The sequence below is a fragment of the Terrapene carolina genome, unplaced genomic scaffold (assembly GCF_002925995.2).
Source record: "Terrapene carolina triunguis isolate 2854851 unplaced genomic scaffold, T_m_triunguis-2.0 Scaffold96, whole genome shotgun sequence".
NCBI classification, from domain to species: domain Eukaryota; kingdom Metazoa; phylum Chordata; order Testudines; family Emydidae; genus Terrapene; species Terrapene triunguis.
This window is the reverse complement of record NW_020664447.1, coordinates 29,487,549-29,501,623: the sequence shown is the minus strand read 5'-3', so window position 1 is coordinate 29,501,623 and position 14,075 is coordinate 29,487,549. Positions and strand designations below refer to the sequence as shown.

General features: G+C 53.7%; 1 protein-coding gene across 1 annotated transcript in view; it reads right to left on the bottom strand.

Annotated features, from left to right (window-relative positions):
• MAPK8IP1 (mitogen-activated protein kinase 8 interacting protein 1) overlaps positions 1 to 14,075 on the bottom strand; it is a 46,230-nt gene that overhangs the window by 5,353 nt on the left and 26,802 nt on the right. Inside the window, exons 4-7 of the mRNA XM_024214467.1 lie at positions 5,546 to 5,627; positions 3,983 to 4,858; positions 2,037 to 2,112; positions 322 to 494 (exon numbers count right to left, since the gene is read on the bottom strand). Of these exons, the coding sequence (XP_024070235.1) occupies positions 322 to 494; positions 2,037 to 2,112; positions 3,983 to 4,858; positions 5,546 to 5,627 (1,207 nt within the window). The remainder of the gene's footprint in view (positions 1 to 321; positions 495 to 2,036; positions 2,113 to 3,982; positions 4,859 to 5,545; positions 5,628 to 14,075) is intronic.

Below are 14,075 nucleotides of genomic sequence, written 5' to 3'. Positions count from 1 at the left end.
GCACACACACGCGCACACCCCCACCCCCACCCTAGCATCTGTGCGCATCCACACAACACGCACACACCCATAGCATCCCAGGACTAGGGATGCACCTCTCCTAAAGTTCCAGGCAGAGGTCCTGGGACACAGAGCTATGAACAGAAGTTGGCTAGGTCTCTATTTACTTCTTAGCTGAAGTTTGTGCACAACATAATCGTCTCTCCACCCCAGAAAGACTGGCAGCCTCTGCTCAGGAGAGGCCATAGGCTGGAATAGCAAGGGCATGCTGTAGGTCAGGATTGGGAGGCAACATGCGAGCTGTAGAGAGGGGCCCAGTACCTGTAATGTGGTCAAGATCCTTGGTGACCTCAATCGCATAGTAAGCAGGGAAGATGCCCCGGTCGCCTGTCCTCATGTTGTAGGCTTCGTACCAATAATCTTCTGCCTGCACCTCCACCAGCAGAGGGTCGTCCACCTCCAGCTCCAGCTCATCCGCATGACGAGGCACAAACCTGAGGGGGGAGTCACCAGCACTTTGCCAACCAGGAGCACTGGTTGCCTAGCAGCTACAACACTGCCTAGCAGCTAGGGACAGGGAGAGATGGAGAATCCTCTGTGCCACATTTTCAGGGTAACTGCAACTGTATATCCCCCCAACCCCTGTCCATGGTCCACTCCAGAGTACCCAGCCAGGTCTCCAGCCATCACCCAGGGGTGAAAGTAACATTCAACACTTACCGGTATGGGGGCCAGCTCAAGCCCCTGAAGGGGCGGGGCCTCAGGCAGAAGGGGCAGGGCTGGGGTCAGCATCCCCCAGCCAGCCCATCCGGGGTGCCTGGCCCACACTGCCTGAGGCTCCAGCAGTGATTTAAAGGGCCCTTGTCCCACTCCCTTCTGCCCAGGGATTTTAAGGCTGCACATCTCCCTGCCCTTACCCTGTGATATCCCCAGCAAGCCAGTCTATCTAATGGCCAGTGCCTGTGCATTGCTGTCTCTCCCCAAGGGCTGTGAGCAGTGCATCGCTAGCAGCTACAAGTTAACACATAGCTCTTTCTAAGCAAGCCCATTTATTTTTATGTTAAAAGCATTACAGAGAAAACATAATAAAAACAACAAACCGATTTAATCACACACTAACCATACCAGGAGTCACCCATCAATCATATGGTGCCCTAGTAGGCCAAAGTCTTTCCAACCCTTCCAAAAGGGTTGGGGACCCCTTGGACAGAAGGTCCTGTCCACTTGCTCGATCAGAAAGAAAGCCCGGAGTCAGTTCAAGCTCAGCCTTTTATACCAAAAGCCCTCTGTGTCTCCTGGTCTCTGGAAAAGTCAGTTTGAAGCAGTATATACAAACCACTGCAGAGGATGGTATCTCTTTAGAGTTGTTTAGTCTCCATGACTTGCCTTAATCACCCCCCACTGATTTTAGTTCCTGTTGGAGCTGTGGTAACTCTCCCCCGGGGAGTGGAACGCAATCATACCTAAACCATTCATAGATTTCATACCTACGAGCCCCAAAGATACTGCATGTGACTGCAACATTTATCACACACTGTCCAACAGAAACAGGCAAAATGGCTTCCCCAGAGCTGCAACTGGCCAGCACACCAGGGCTTGAGTAAAGAGCTCGAGCATCCCTAATGACCATGAGGGTTATAATCTACAGACAGCACAGTGCCCTCAATACCATCCTGGAGCTTTGAGGTCAGCACTGAAAAGGGGCCCTATTGGATCGCCCAGAGCACTTCCAGATTTCCTTGGAGGTCTCCCACCCCAGTAGTGACCAGGCTTGATACTGCTTAGCTTGTGCACCAGCTGGAATTGGGACAGATACAGGCCAATTACAAGAGTTTGGTCACTGGTGCTCCCCCTCCCCCAGAAGCGTGTTGGTGAGAGGGAAGCAGAGGTTTGGACTGGGCTCAGTACAGCCAGGCACAGAGCAGCAGCTGTTGTGAGGAAGTCCCCCCTTCCCCCATCTTCTGGACTAGAGGCAGAACAAGCACTCTGGGAAGAAAGGCTGACTGGACTGGGGTGTAGGGTGTGTCTACACTCACCTAAAGACCGCGCGGTGAGTCTGTTCCTGCTCCTCCCCATTGATCATACAGGAGAACAGCCCAAACGATTCCGCACCTGTGTATGCAAAGGGGAACATTACAGTCTCTAGGGGGATGAGTGAGGAAGACTGTTCTCAGGACCCACTCTGGGAGCAGGTGTGCCCTGGCATGTACTTCAGGGTTCCCTTATGTGGTATCCCCAGCATGGGGTGCTACATTCAGGACTGGCATGTCAATGCCAGCTAGGGGAGAGAGGTGTGTCTGGTAGAACTGTGTCTCTCCTCATGCCCAGCTGGGGACCAGAGAACTCAGCCTGGCACAAAGCTCCAGAAAGCCCTTCAGTGTGACACTGGTGAAAGGCACTCACGCCCAAAGGCCTCTAGAAACAGGCACAGCCCAGGCAGCAAAGCCAACTTCCTCACAGCACGCCCCAGCCCTGCCCTGGGTGACACTGGGAATTCAATTCTCCTGAGCCCATTCCATCTTGGGCTGCTCAAGGGGGCCAAATCAGAGACAGGTGAGCTGGTGGCTTTGTGTACAAAAGGACTGAGGCCCACAAGCTGCTTTTGCATAGGTAACACTGAGCAACTATCAAGTGGAGAAAGGAAACCCCTTGTAGCTCCTGCATGGGGCAGGTGGGGAGCGCTATGGAACTGGCCATGCAGGAACTGCTGGCTGACAGGCGGACTCTGCACTGAAGTCGCAGGAGGAGACTAGATCACAGGAGAATTAAGTGACCAGAGTTTGGCCTCCATAAAGTGGGCTTGGCCCCAGTTGTACTCAGATTCTCTGCTGAATCCCAGCCAGTGAACTGGACAGCAGAGCTGTAGTGGGGTAAAGGTGGGCAATTTCCTCAGGCACCTCAAAGGCCAGAAATGAGATGGGAGTCATCACATTCCTCACCCCAGCCCTACCCCTCATAAATGACCCCGGTCTCCACTAATGTCCCCGAGAGCTGGAGAACCAGTAAAGGCTTCCTGCTTGCAAGTCCCTGTTTGACAAACCGGCTGTGGTTCATCAGAACGGGACTTGCGTGCAGTGAACTCCACGAAGGCAGAGGATATGAACCCAGCATTAGTGGAGACAGGGTGTATTTCTGGGGGAGGGATAATATGAGCGGCAAAGCCAAGGGGGAAATAAAAGCTGGGGGGACATGACTGGTGGCCAGTGGGGGACTTACACAAATCCCATCCTATCCCTGGTACACTACTCTCAGCCAGCAAACCACAGATGGTTCACCAGCTGAGGACACAGGTAGGAAGCCCTGGTAGAGGCCAAAGGGGTATTTCTGGAGGGCAGGGAGAGGGACATGGCTGCATATCCTATTTGAAGCAGGTTATACCATGCAGGTAACTTTTTTTTTTGGCACACATCTAGACATCAAATTATTGATGCAATGCAAGTCCAAAACTCCTTTTGTCTTAGGTGGGAGCTTGTAATTAACTTGTTCTTAGTTATGTTAATAGAAGGGTGGGTTCACAGTCATCAAGAGGCCTGTTGTGATTCACCCACCCAGTCATTAGTGCCTCTCTGTTTAACAGTACAAGGCAGCAGAAGTTAACCCATGTTTTTTGGGGGGAAACCTGTAATTTGGGAACCCCTCTGTCAAATGACCTCAAATGTGGTTCACTAACGCTACCCTGCACCCCGATGAGGCACACCAAATTTCAAAGCAATGCAAGTAACCGTTCAGATTGTAGAGCATTTACAAGAGTGGAGGTTGCTGCAATTTGTGAGTCATGGGTAGGGTTGCCAAGTGTCCAGTTTTCAACTGGAAAGTCCAGTCGAAAAGGAGACCTGGCAGTATCCAGTCAGATGTACTGACTGGTCACTAAAACTCCAGTTACCACAGGAGGGGGGAGAAGTCGGGGGGAACAAGGATCACTTTGCAATACAGTTACAAAGCCCTCTGCCACCCATCCCCCACCCCCAGGCTCAGCACTCACTAGAGGAACGCGACCGGCCACTCATGAAGACGTTGAGGAACTTCTTGGAGAAGTGGATGTCAGCCTCAGGGGTGGAGTCCTCAGACAGGCAGACTGAATCACGCTTCAGCGCATCCTCCTCATACTCCTCGCCGATGGCCGACTCATAGGGCGAGGAGACGCAGTTGTCGTAGACGGTTGCTGAGTCGCTCTCGTCGCTGTAGCCTGAGTAGCACTGCTTCAGGCTGACTAATTCCAGCTGCACATTCTCATCTACCACCAGCGTGTACTTGACTGAGTCGTAAGAGAGGGCACTGGTGTCTGAGCTCACTGACGCCCTCTGGAGGCTGTGCCCATGCCGGTAGCCACCGTTGCTGCTGCTGCTGCATGAGGTCCTGGGCAGGCTCATCTTCTCGGGCGAGGACATGTAGTCCAGCACCTCGTCCTCCTCGCTGATGGAGGGATTGGGCTTCCCCATCAGTGCGGGGTAGCTGGAGGTGTCGATGTCAGAACTGATGGACATGCGGTTCTCGCTGGACTGCGACAGGAAGGGCTTCTCAGGCTCCAGTGGGTCCGAGTTCTTCTGTACAGGTGTCAGATAGATCTCCTCGGTGGCCTCTAGCCTCACGTCCGTCTGGTAGCGGATGCGGTCCCGGTGGGCTTCCGGCCCCCTCGTCACCACCACCACACTGGGGTTGTGGGGTGGGAGCCGGCCGGCAGCCTGGTGCTTCTCAGGCACCCGGGAGGACACAACACAGGCAGGGGCGAGCTGTGTGGTGGCCGTGCGCCGGCACGGGCTCTCTGTGGACGTGCCCCGATCTTTGGTGGAGGTTGTGCTGTTTTGGTGATTGACCTCATCACTTAGGCAAATGTGGTCATGGGGGGGGGTCTGCTCACCTGGGGGGTGGGCAAGAGGGAGAGAGAAAAAGAGAGCAACATCCATCCATCAAATCCAGAGCACAAGCAGCCTAGAAGCACTCTGTGCTGGGATACACGGTGAGGACACACCCAAAACATCTGCATTGACAGCTGCTGCCAGCTCCCCCACCCAGGGGCTGGGACTGAGGTTATGGGCCCAAGAAGAGTTCCCTGCTGAGCCTACATCCCATGCCAGCTGAACAATATTCAGATTACCCTCCTGCATATCCATAGGCCGCAGTAGGGACAGGAGCTTATCCTGGGCTCTGCCTCCTGCTCGCTACCCCCAGAAGAGCTATTCATGCTCCAAGGTTGCTACAAAAACGTCTGAGGACAGTCCATCTCTCACTTTTGGTCCAAGCTGGAATGCTACCAGCTCCCAGGACACCAGGAAAGGAAGGACCTTACCAGCTGGGGTCAGGTACCCAGTAAAAGGGGGCGGGCAGAGGGGAATCAACTCCCAGCTGTCCGAATGTGCCTCCATCAGCCTGTGGATAAGCGCAGCACCCACCTCACTGGGCACAGGCCAAAGGGATGGGGCACTGGGAGGATGCAGGACTGCGGTTGCTCCTCTGAGATCCAGGCACTGAAGGAACTGCCAGGAGACAGAAGGGGAAAACCGGAGAGAGTGAGAGAAGCAGCCTCCTGCTGAGAGCCTGGACTCACCAGTTTTCAGGGGGGATGATGACCGGGACACCCGCTCCTGCCAACTGTGCTTTTTCCCTAGAGAGTTGTTATTCAGAGTGTCCTAAGGAGAAGAACAAAGCTGCCTTGTAGCTGGAACAGTAAACAGCGCATGGCACAAAGATGCCCTGTCCCTCCCCCAGCCCACCGCTCCACTGCCCCAGCCTTCCTCCACATCAGCCAACTATTGTCCATGTGCATCAGAGGATCTGGCTGCTCAGAGGGATCCACAAGCTAATCCCAGATCCGCAGCTGCTGCTGGGATAGCCTGGGCAGTAGCTTGGGAGCTAACTCAAGGCACAGGAGGGAACGAGCCACGAACGATGAGGAACCTGATCTGGATTTTTGTACCCCAACCCTAGAGTGGCACTCAGGGCACCGCTCCAAGGACCCACACAGATTTTGTTTTCCTTTGGCAGGAAAATCCCGAGCAAACCTTGCACCTACCTAGGATTTGTCATCTACACATTGTGCATGTGGTCTCTCACCTGCACGCTCTTTCCCCCCCCCGCACACATTCACTTGTGATCTTCACTGTCCATGTTACCAGAGGAGCTCATGAATTCTAGCACACTTGACCCACCAATGAGAGGCACATTAACCCCCTGGCTGGGGAGCGCCAGGGGCCAGGTCATGCATCTGGCAATGCTTGGCGTGAGAAGCTCTAGACACTGGGTATGTGGCACAGGAAGAACAGGCCCTTCAGTGTCATTGGGCACAGAGGGTCAAGAGAAATGCTTGTGAGCATGGCAGGCGGTATGTACACACACTGGTTGTTCCTCTGCTGTGTCCCACACCTCTCCAGGGCACAGCCAGCACTGGGTACATACGCTCTACTCCCATCACGGCAGGCCAGGCAAGAGAAAAACGACGTGTTATCACCAGGACCAACATTTTCCCCATGGGCAACATAGCTGCCCCGCTGCCTATTCCACCCTGGGCATGAGGGCCGCAAAGGTCACTCTGTTCGGTTCCTGTCCCAGGACCTGCTCTTTCTGGCCTTGTCTGCACTGGGAAACTGCATCTTTTCAGAAAACACCATAACTATGATGTCTGAACTAATGTGATGTTCAACCCAATTTTGCCCTTACTGTGGATAAGGCAGGCGTGTTTAAAACACGGTAGCTGGTCATGGTTAATCCTAAGGGGGACTTAATGCATTTTCCCAGTGGAGACATGGCCTCAGTGAGATGCCATTCAGAGAATCAAGCGGGTACTGGGCATCAAGCATCCTGCAGTTGCTACTCCTGAGTGTTCCTGGCAGAGCTAGAGAAACCATGAGTGCAGCCAGATCCCACAACCCCCACCAGCTGCTTCCAGGCATTAGCTGACAAATTCTGAGGGGCGGGCACTGAGGTAGGTCTACACTGCAGGTAGGAGCAAGCCTGCCAGCCTGGGCAGACAGAAGCACACTAGCAGGGCCTGAGCTAGCATGCTAAAAACAGCAGTGTGCACGATGCAGCACCAGTGGAAGCTCAGGCTAGCCAACAGAGCTCAAGCCACCCTATACCCTAGGTTCAAGCTTGGGTGGCTAGCTCGAGCCTCTGTTGGTGCCGTGTGTCCACACAGCTATTTTTAGCACCTGTGAGTGTCTACCCAGGTTAGCAGGCTCGCTCCCAGCTGCAGTGTGGACATATTCCCAATGAACAAGGTCCAGCACAGGGAGATTGACCATCCAGTCTGGTATCCCTCTCCCTTCTGTGCCAGAGCAGACCCATGGCCTATCTAACCCTGGGCCCATCTAAACCCTCCATCACATTCTCTAGGGCTCTGTCCCAATCTAGCATTGTGTGTCCCACCCCGTCCTCTGTAGACCCATCCACATCTCAGTGACAAGACATCTCCCGAGGTTAAATCAAAATATCCCCTCTTAGTCTCACCCCACCCCTCTAGTTACACTTCAGTATACTGCCCTAAAGATTCCTTCCCCTCCTTGGGGTTTACATCCTTCCTCCACCTGCAAACATCACCTTCCCCCTTCACGTTTAGTCATCACCGAGCCAGCCTAGACAAAGCCTTATTAATCTCGTCTCATAAATTGACCCCTCCAGCCCCAGAATGAGAGCTCTCTGGGACTGAGGGCCCAAGCACTGAGTGCAGGATCTGAGGTGAGGTCTCTCTGAAGTCCCCAGTCTGGGACTGAGGATTTTGCATACCCAGCCCCCAGAATATCACTGGTGTTTTGCAGCCATCTCATTGTAAACTCCTGTCCTGTTTGCTTCCCCCCCCTCCCCCATCCCCCCAGAGTCTCTCTCAGCCTAGGAGGAAGGAATCTGCCCTCTGGGTTCCCCTCCCATTGAGGATCAAGCTTTTGGGTTATTTTTCCCCAGCTGCAGGATCTATATTGACCCAGGCTGAGTCTCACTTAGTTGTTCCTACGTGTGTGTGTGTCATGTCTCTGGGGCCCTTTGGATTTTCTCTGCCATCAGCAGGGTTTGCAGATCCTCCTAACATTCCTACGCCTCCCCCAAAGAGAGGGATTCAGATCTGCTAGGGAATTTCTAGCTCTGAGTCTCTGAGCTGCCTAATAGTCACCTCATTCCCCTTTCCAAGTGCAGAGAGCACTTGGCATGGGAAGCCTCTGAGAAGGCACATGCTGTATAAAGAGACTGCCAGTTCCCTCCCTCTGCCCAGGAAGGGGGAGACCCCTCCCCCCCCCGAACCAGAAGGGCTGGTGCAGGCTGCCAACATAGCCCCAAAAGCCCTGCTCATGCCAGTGTAAAGAACTAAGTGTCCCCATGTGCCTCATTGCAGATCCCAGTCACTTGTCAGAATGGGATCGCAGCCAGCCAAGCTGCCATAGTGACCACCTCTGCCAGGGCTCCTGCACACTGGGCCCAGAGGGGCAGCCCTGGCTGCAGTGGAGATCGGATGCAGCAGACCCAGCATGGAGAATGCAGGCAGCTTGCACAGTGGCCCAGGGATAGGATGCATTGAGATTACTATCGTGGAAATGGAGAGAGAGCCACAAAGGGCTTGAATGGGGGATGATCAGATATTCTCGTGTCCCCTCAGAGTCTGATCAAGCAGGTGTTTGGTCCCAGCAGCTGGCCGATCAATTTCCCTCCCTCCCCTGACCCTTGGAGTGCCTCAGATCTCAGGGTATCTGCATCTGAGCTCAGCCCTGCAGTGAGGCGTCCCCCAGAGCATCCTCCCCCAGAATGATGGGAAATGGAGTCAGAAGCACTCCCGTCACTGAGGACCGTTGGGCAGCACCAGAGGGAGATCTGAGGTGCCCCACACTCTGTCATACACCAGAGTGTATGTCAGCTCACTGGGGCCCAGCACACACCCAGATGTGCCCAGTACTTAGCCACAGAGAGATGGAGGGGACTGCAGGCCATGGAGAGGAAGAAGTATGGGCGCCTGGGCCGGATGGTAGTTAGGGCGATCACAGCCACTCCATGATACTAATAGCCAAGGTGCTCTGGGAGTCTATCCCACAGCCCGGGAACACCCCTATGTGCTCTAGCCAGCGGATGGTCTTAGCCCCTGCCTTTGGAAGAATATATGAGGCTTTGCCCCCTCCCTTTCCTAATGGTGGGGATGCTAAAGGAGGGCTCTGAGCAGATCCTGGCTGTAGTCTCTACACTGGGTGCAGGGGAGGGAACACTGATAGGTTTTAAACAGGAAACACAACCCCCTTTTCCTACCCAAATGGAAGAGGGAGCTTGGCTGTGAGGGGAAGGGTCTGGAAGCAGCAGAACTGGGCATCAGTTGAGAGCCATCAGCCCCAAATGGGACGCAAAGGAAGCTATTGCCAGATGCTATAAGGAAAGGGAGTAAATGTAGTTCCCAACCCCTAGCCCCTACCCTGCTCATCTTGCTGCTGTCACCACCAACACCCAACAGGCCCAAAGGATGGTCTAGTGGGTAGAGCACTAGCCTAGGACTTGGGAGACCTGGGTTCAATGCCTGACTCCTCCACAGGCTTCCTGTGTAGCACTGGATAAGTCATATCTCTCTAGCACCTGTACAGTGGGGAGAAGAGTGCTTTCCCGACACACTAAGGAGTGTGGGGTGCTCAGATTCTATGGTAATGGGGATCTAAGATAGACAAACTCTTTTTAGACATGCTTACAGCACTTCAGGCTAGACAGAGATCAGCTAGGGAGTGGGTGGAGTCCCAGGGAGGGGCAGCACTGCAAAGGAGAGCCATAGGCAAGTCAACAGGGACCACAAGCATCTCTGAGAGACCCTCTTGTGGGGAGATCGTTGGGGGCGTAGGGAAAAGCAGAGGCTGCCAGAGGCTGAATTTGCCCAGCTTCACCATCAGCTGAAGCAGCAGCAGGATCCACTGCAGGCCCAGAGGTAGAGACACTGCACTAGGGGGCCCAGTTTCAGCTCCTACCCTGTTTGCAACATGAGTCACAGTCAGAGCCTTCCCACATCAAGAGATCAGGTCTGCTCGAAAAAAGGAGAGAAGACGGGAAGTGAGTGTGCAGGGTAAAGCAGGGGGAGGGGAGGGTACCAGGCTACAGGAGGAGTGCTGCTGACCACACCCATCTAACCTATGACAAGGAAGGAATGAAGAGAGATGACAGCCTCGTGTCGCTGGAAGGATGGACAGAGGCTGAGGAGGTTGTGAACAGTGGTATTTGCCTGCAGGCCTTCTGCCACGGCTGCTACTCTGAAACCTGCCTCCCCAGTGTAACTCTCTCACTGGGACCTGCATCCACTCTTCATTGACAGTGAAGCCATGTGCTTTTACAATAGCCACCCCTTATCTATAATGGTGCCAAGGGCAGTTCGGCTCCCAAAAGTGACTCTAAACAAATGACATCATTGGATTTCATGATAGCGACTCCAGATCACATGGGCCCAGACTGCAAAGAATGGCTTTCTTCCTAACTGCCCATGCCACACACTCCCCTTGGGATCTGGGAGCCAAGTGGGGCTCTCTCCATGTCACACACAGCAACTCATAATACAGGTTCTGCCACCAGAACAGAACAAAAACGCTGCTGATGCAGAGAGGATTGACCCTCCCACCCTCTCGGAGCCAGGTAGGTTCTGCAGGGCTAACAAGAGGACAGAGCAGTAAGAATGTGTTTTAGTCACTGAAGTGAGCAATTCTGACTCTAATACACATACACGCGCAGGGGAGCAGGGCTGTGGGGAAAGAAAGGGCCATTGGTACAGAGGGTACATCTATACTGCAATCGCAGGGTGTGACTGCAGGTTCTGTAGACATACTCTAGCTAGCTTAGGTCCTAGACCAGTGAAGCTGTGGCACCACAGGCTTCAGCATAGGCTGCACAAGCCACCTGGACAATTATTCGGGTAGCTAGCCCATGCTGAAGCCTGCACTACCGTGGCTTCACTGCTCCAGTATCCGAGTTAGTAAGATAAAGGCTAGCTTGGGTGTGTCTACATGAGCTGCAATCACATGCTGTGACTGCAGTGTAGAATGACCCCTAGTCCCTTTCCAGACTAGAACTACTCTGAACTTGTGTTTGCATTTCTGACCCAATCAGCCTACTGAGTCTCTGAGTTATACATGCAGCCCCCAGCCTCATCCAACTCCAGGGGAAGACTTGAAGCATTGACTAGAGTCACTAATCTGATACTACAGTATTTTCAGGGCAAACGCTGGCTGCTGCCCCCTTACAAAGAGGTTATAATGGCAAATCCAAGGAGGAGGAAGTGAAAGTTAAGAAGAAATCTCTCCTTCCTACAGTGACCCTCACTGCACTCTGTCAGGAGGACACTTCCACTTGCTCTACTCTACGTAACAGCAGAAGCTGGGAGGAAGTATTATCCTGGCGTTAGAGGCAGACACTCCCCTGCCATTCAGCTGTTTCTCTCTTCCATCACCCAGCCCTCCCCTCTGGCACCAACATTTCACCCCCTCTTCACTAGGGTGCTCTCTCTACATTTATTTTCCTTTTGCCATAACAAGAAGCCAGCAATGCCAGCTTCTGCACAGCAGTGCCCCACCATGTCAGTGCCTATCCAGGCTGCCCTGTGCCAGCAGCACCAACGAGGATGTTTCAGAGTATCAGCCGTGTTAGTCTGTATCAGTAAAAAGAACAGGAGTACTTATGGCACCTTAGAGACTAAAATTTATTTGGGCATAAGCTTTCATGGGCTAAAACCCATTTCATCGGATGCATGCAGTGGAAAATACAGTAGGAAGATATATACACTCAGAGAACATGAAAAAATGGGTGTTGCCAGGATGTGACGCTCAGATTCCTACTCTCTCAAGCCTGTTCTGTGGACTCAGGGCCTGAAAGGATTACAGCAGGCTCCAGCTGTCACTGCCAGGCACTTCGGGCTCTGCACTTGTCTGTCCATCTGGCAGCTCCACGTGCACAGGACCACGAGCAGTTGATTTAAAAGACAGCAAGAGCTGCTTGGAAAGGAGCCTGCCTGAAAACCTGACTGGCCTGGAGACCCCGCTCTCCCCTAGTTCTGCTCCAAAGGGGGTGAGGGGGGCATGCTGGCCAGCCAGGTCTGAGACCAGCATTGCTCCTGGACAAGACCAAAATGAGAAGAGATTTCCAGCCCCCAGAGATCAAGCCCCAGATGGCTCCAGTTACAGTCTTCCCTCAGTGAAAAGCCCAGGAGGCAGACCCCAACCCCCAGCCAGGTGTGAAGGCCCTTCCTGGACAAAGGCCCCCCCACAGTAGTCTCCACAGCCTCTATGAGGGCAGCCAGGCACAGCTGCCTATATATACCAATGAAGAGGGGGAACAGGAACATAACTGGGGCAAATTTCAACCCATATTCTGGGGGAGATGACTCAGCTCTCATTTGCAGCACAATGAAGAGAAACAGCATCATAAAGGATTCAACAGCTAGTGAGGTCAGCCAGCTCCATAGGGCCTTTCAGCCACATGGACACTCCCCACCCCAGCCAACCCCTGCCACACTGCACACACGCATCCTAACCCCCAGTCCTATCCATCCTCCTCCCACTCTCCCTTCCACCCCCATGCACCATCTTCTCCCACTGCACATTCCCACCAACCCACTCAGTCTCTGCACCCAGCCCATCTTTCCCCATACACTCCCATCCCTCTGGCTCCGACACCCCCCGCCCCGCACCTGTCCGTTCTCCCCAACACACAGAAAATCAGACAGACACCCCCCTCGGACATCCCCACTGTGTCTCTCCCCAAAGCCATTGCCCTGGAATTTCACCAGGGACTTGCTTCCTGGATCAAACTTCCTGATTCAGCAGGGCATTCCCCTCCAGAGACCTAGCCCTCTCCTCTGAGCTGCTAAGACCAGATTTCATCTCCTCGCTCCGTGTCTGGTGCCCTCTGCTTGCTCCATCTCTACTTTGACTCCCCTTCCTCTCTGCCAAGGATTTGCTACTTGCTCTCACTCCAGAATGGCAGGCAACTGCTGTAATTCTGTGGCTGCCAAACCTCCTCTTCCTACTTCCTCCAAGCCTCCTTCCCTCCTGCACAGCCCCCCACCCCAATTTCCAGCACTTCTGCCCACACTGGCATCACCTTCCCCGCAAAGGTCTCCCACCTTCCTGAGTCCCATGTCATCTCATGTCAGCCTGCTTCTCCTCTGCCATCACTGATAGCTCCTAACTGTCCCACCCTATGGCTGGGGGGCTCTATCCTTGGCCCCCTTCTCCTCTCCCATGTTCCCCTCTCCTCAGTGCCTCAACTGGAAATTTAAGATCAGCTGCCAGTTTTATGTGGATGCAATTCAACGCCATATCCACCAACTCCTCCCCATCTGTCATACACAGAAACACCTGCCTCTCATTTCATTCTCCTCAGTTGAACGTCACCGGGATGAAAATCCTCTTACTTGGCAAGAGAAGCCACCTCTCAATAACAGAATGATAAAAATAGCCTTCCGTATGTATCGCACCGTGCACTGCTTTGCAAACTCTGCAGGAGACAGATGAGTGAAGGGATTCCTGCCAGTGCACACAAGCACTGCACACAACACTGAAATGCAGCCCCCTCGCAGGTAGTTGCTTAGGAGAGGAAGAGAAGAAGCATCTTCTGTCTAGCTGAAACTGCGGGAGGAATTTAGGGAGACAGAATGGAATCACCTGAAGCACCACTAGTCAGGAACTTGGGCTCCTATCACACTCAGAAGAGAGCACCAGCACCATACCCTCTAGCACTGACTGTGCTGGGACATGGGAGTCAGCAAGCATCCCCTACTGAGTCACCCACACTACCTGCACCAGCCCCTGCATGTTCAGACTTAGGAGCTCTCCCATCCACATCCTGACCAGGCTGATCCCTGCCTTTCCCTCTGAGAGCAGGCAGGGAGATAGCCCGGCTACAGCCTCCAGCTGAACCATCCATCCCCTTGCTGTAACCGGAAGCTTTCCAGTACCCATCACACTGCTTTGTCCTGCGTGTCCTCCTGGAAGACTTCCCCTCCCACCCCTCTGGCCCAGCACACTCTGCTCAATGGCTCATTCATAAATTTGTCACTTCATGCCTCATTTACTGAAGCTCTTCCCTGTGGCCTCCCAAAGCTGCTCCACCTCAAATCCAGCCTCCTCAGACTCTTCTAGCCCCCA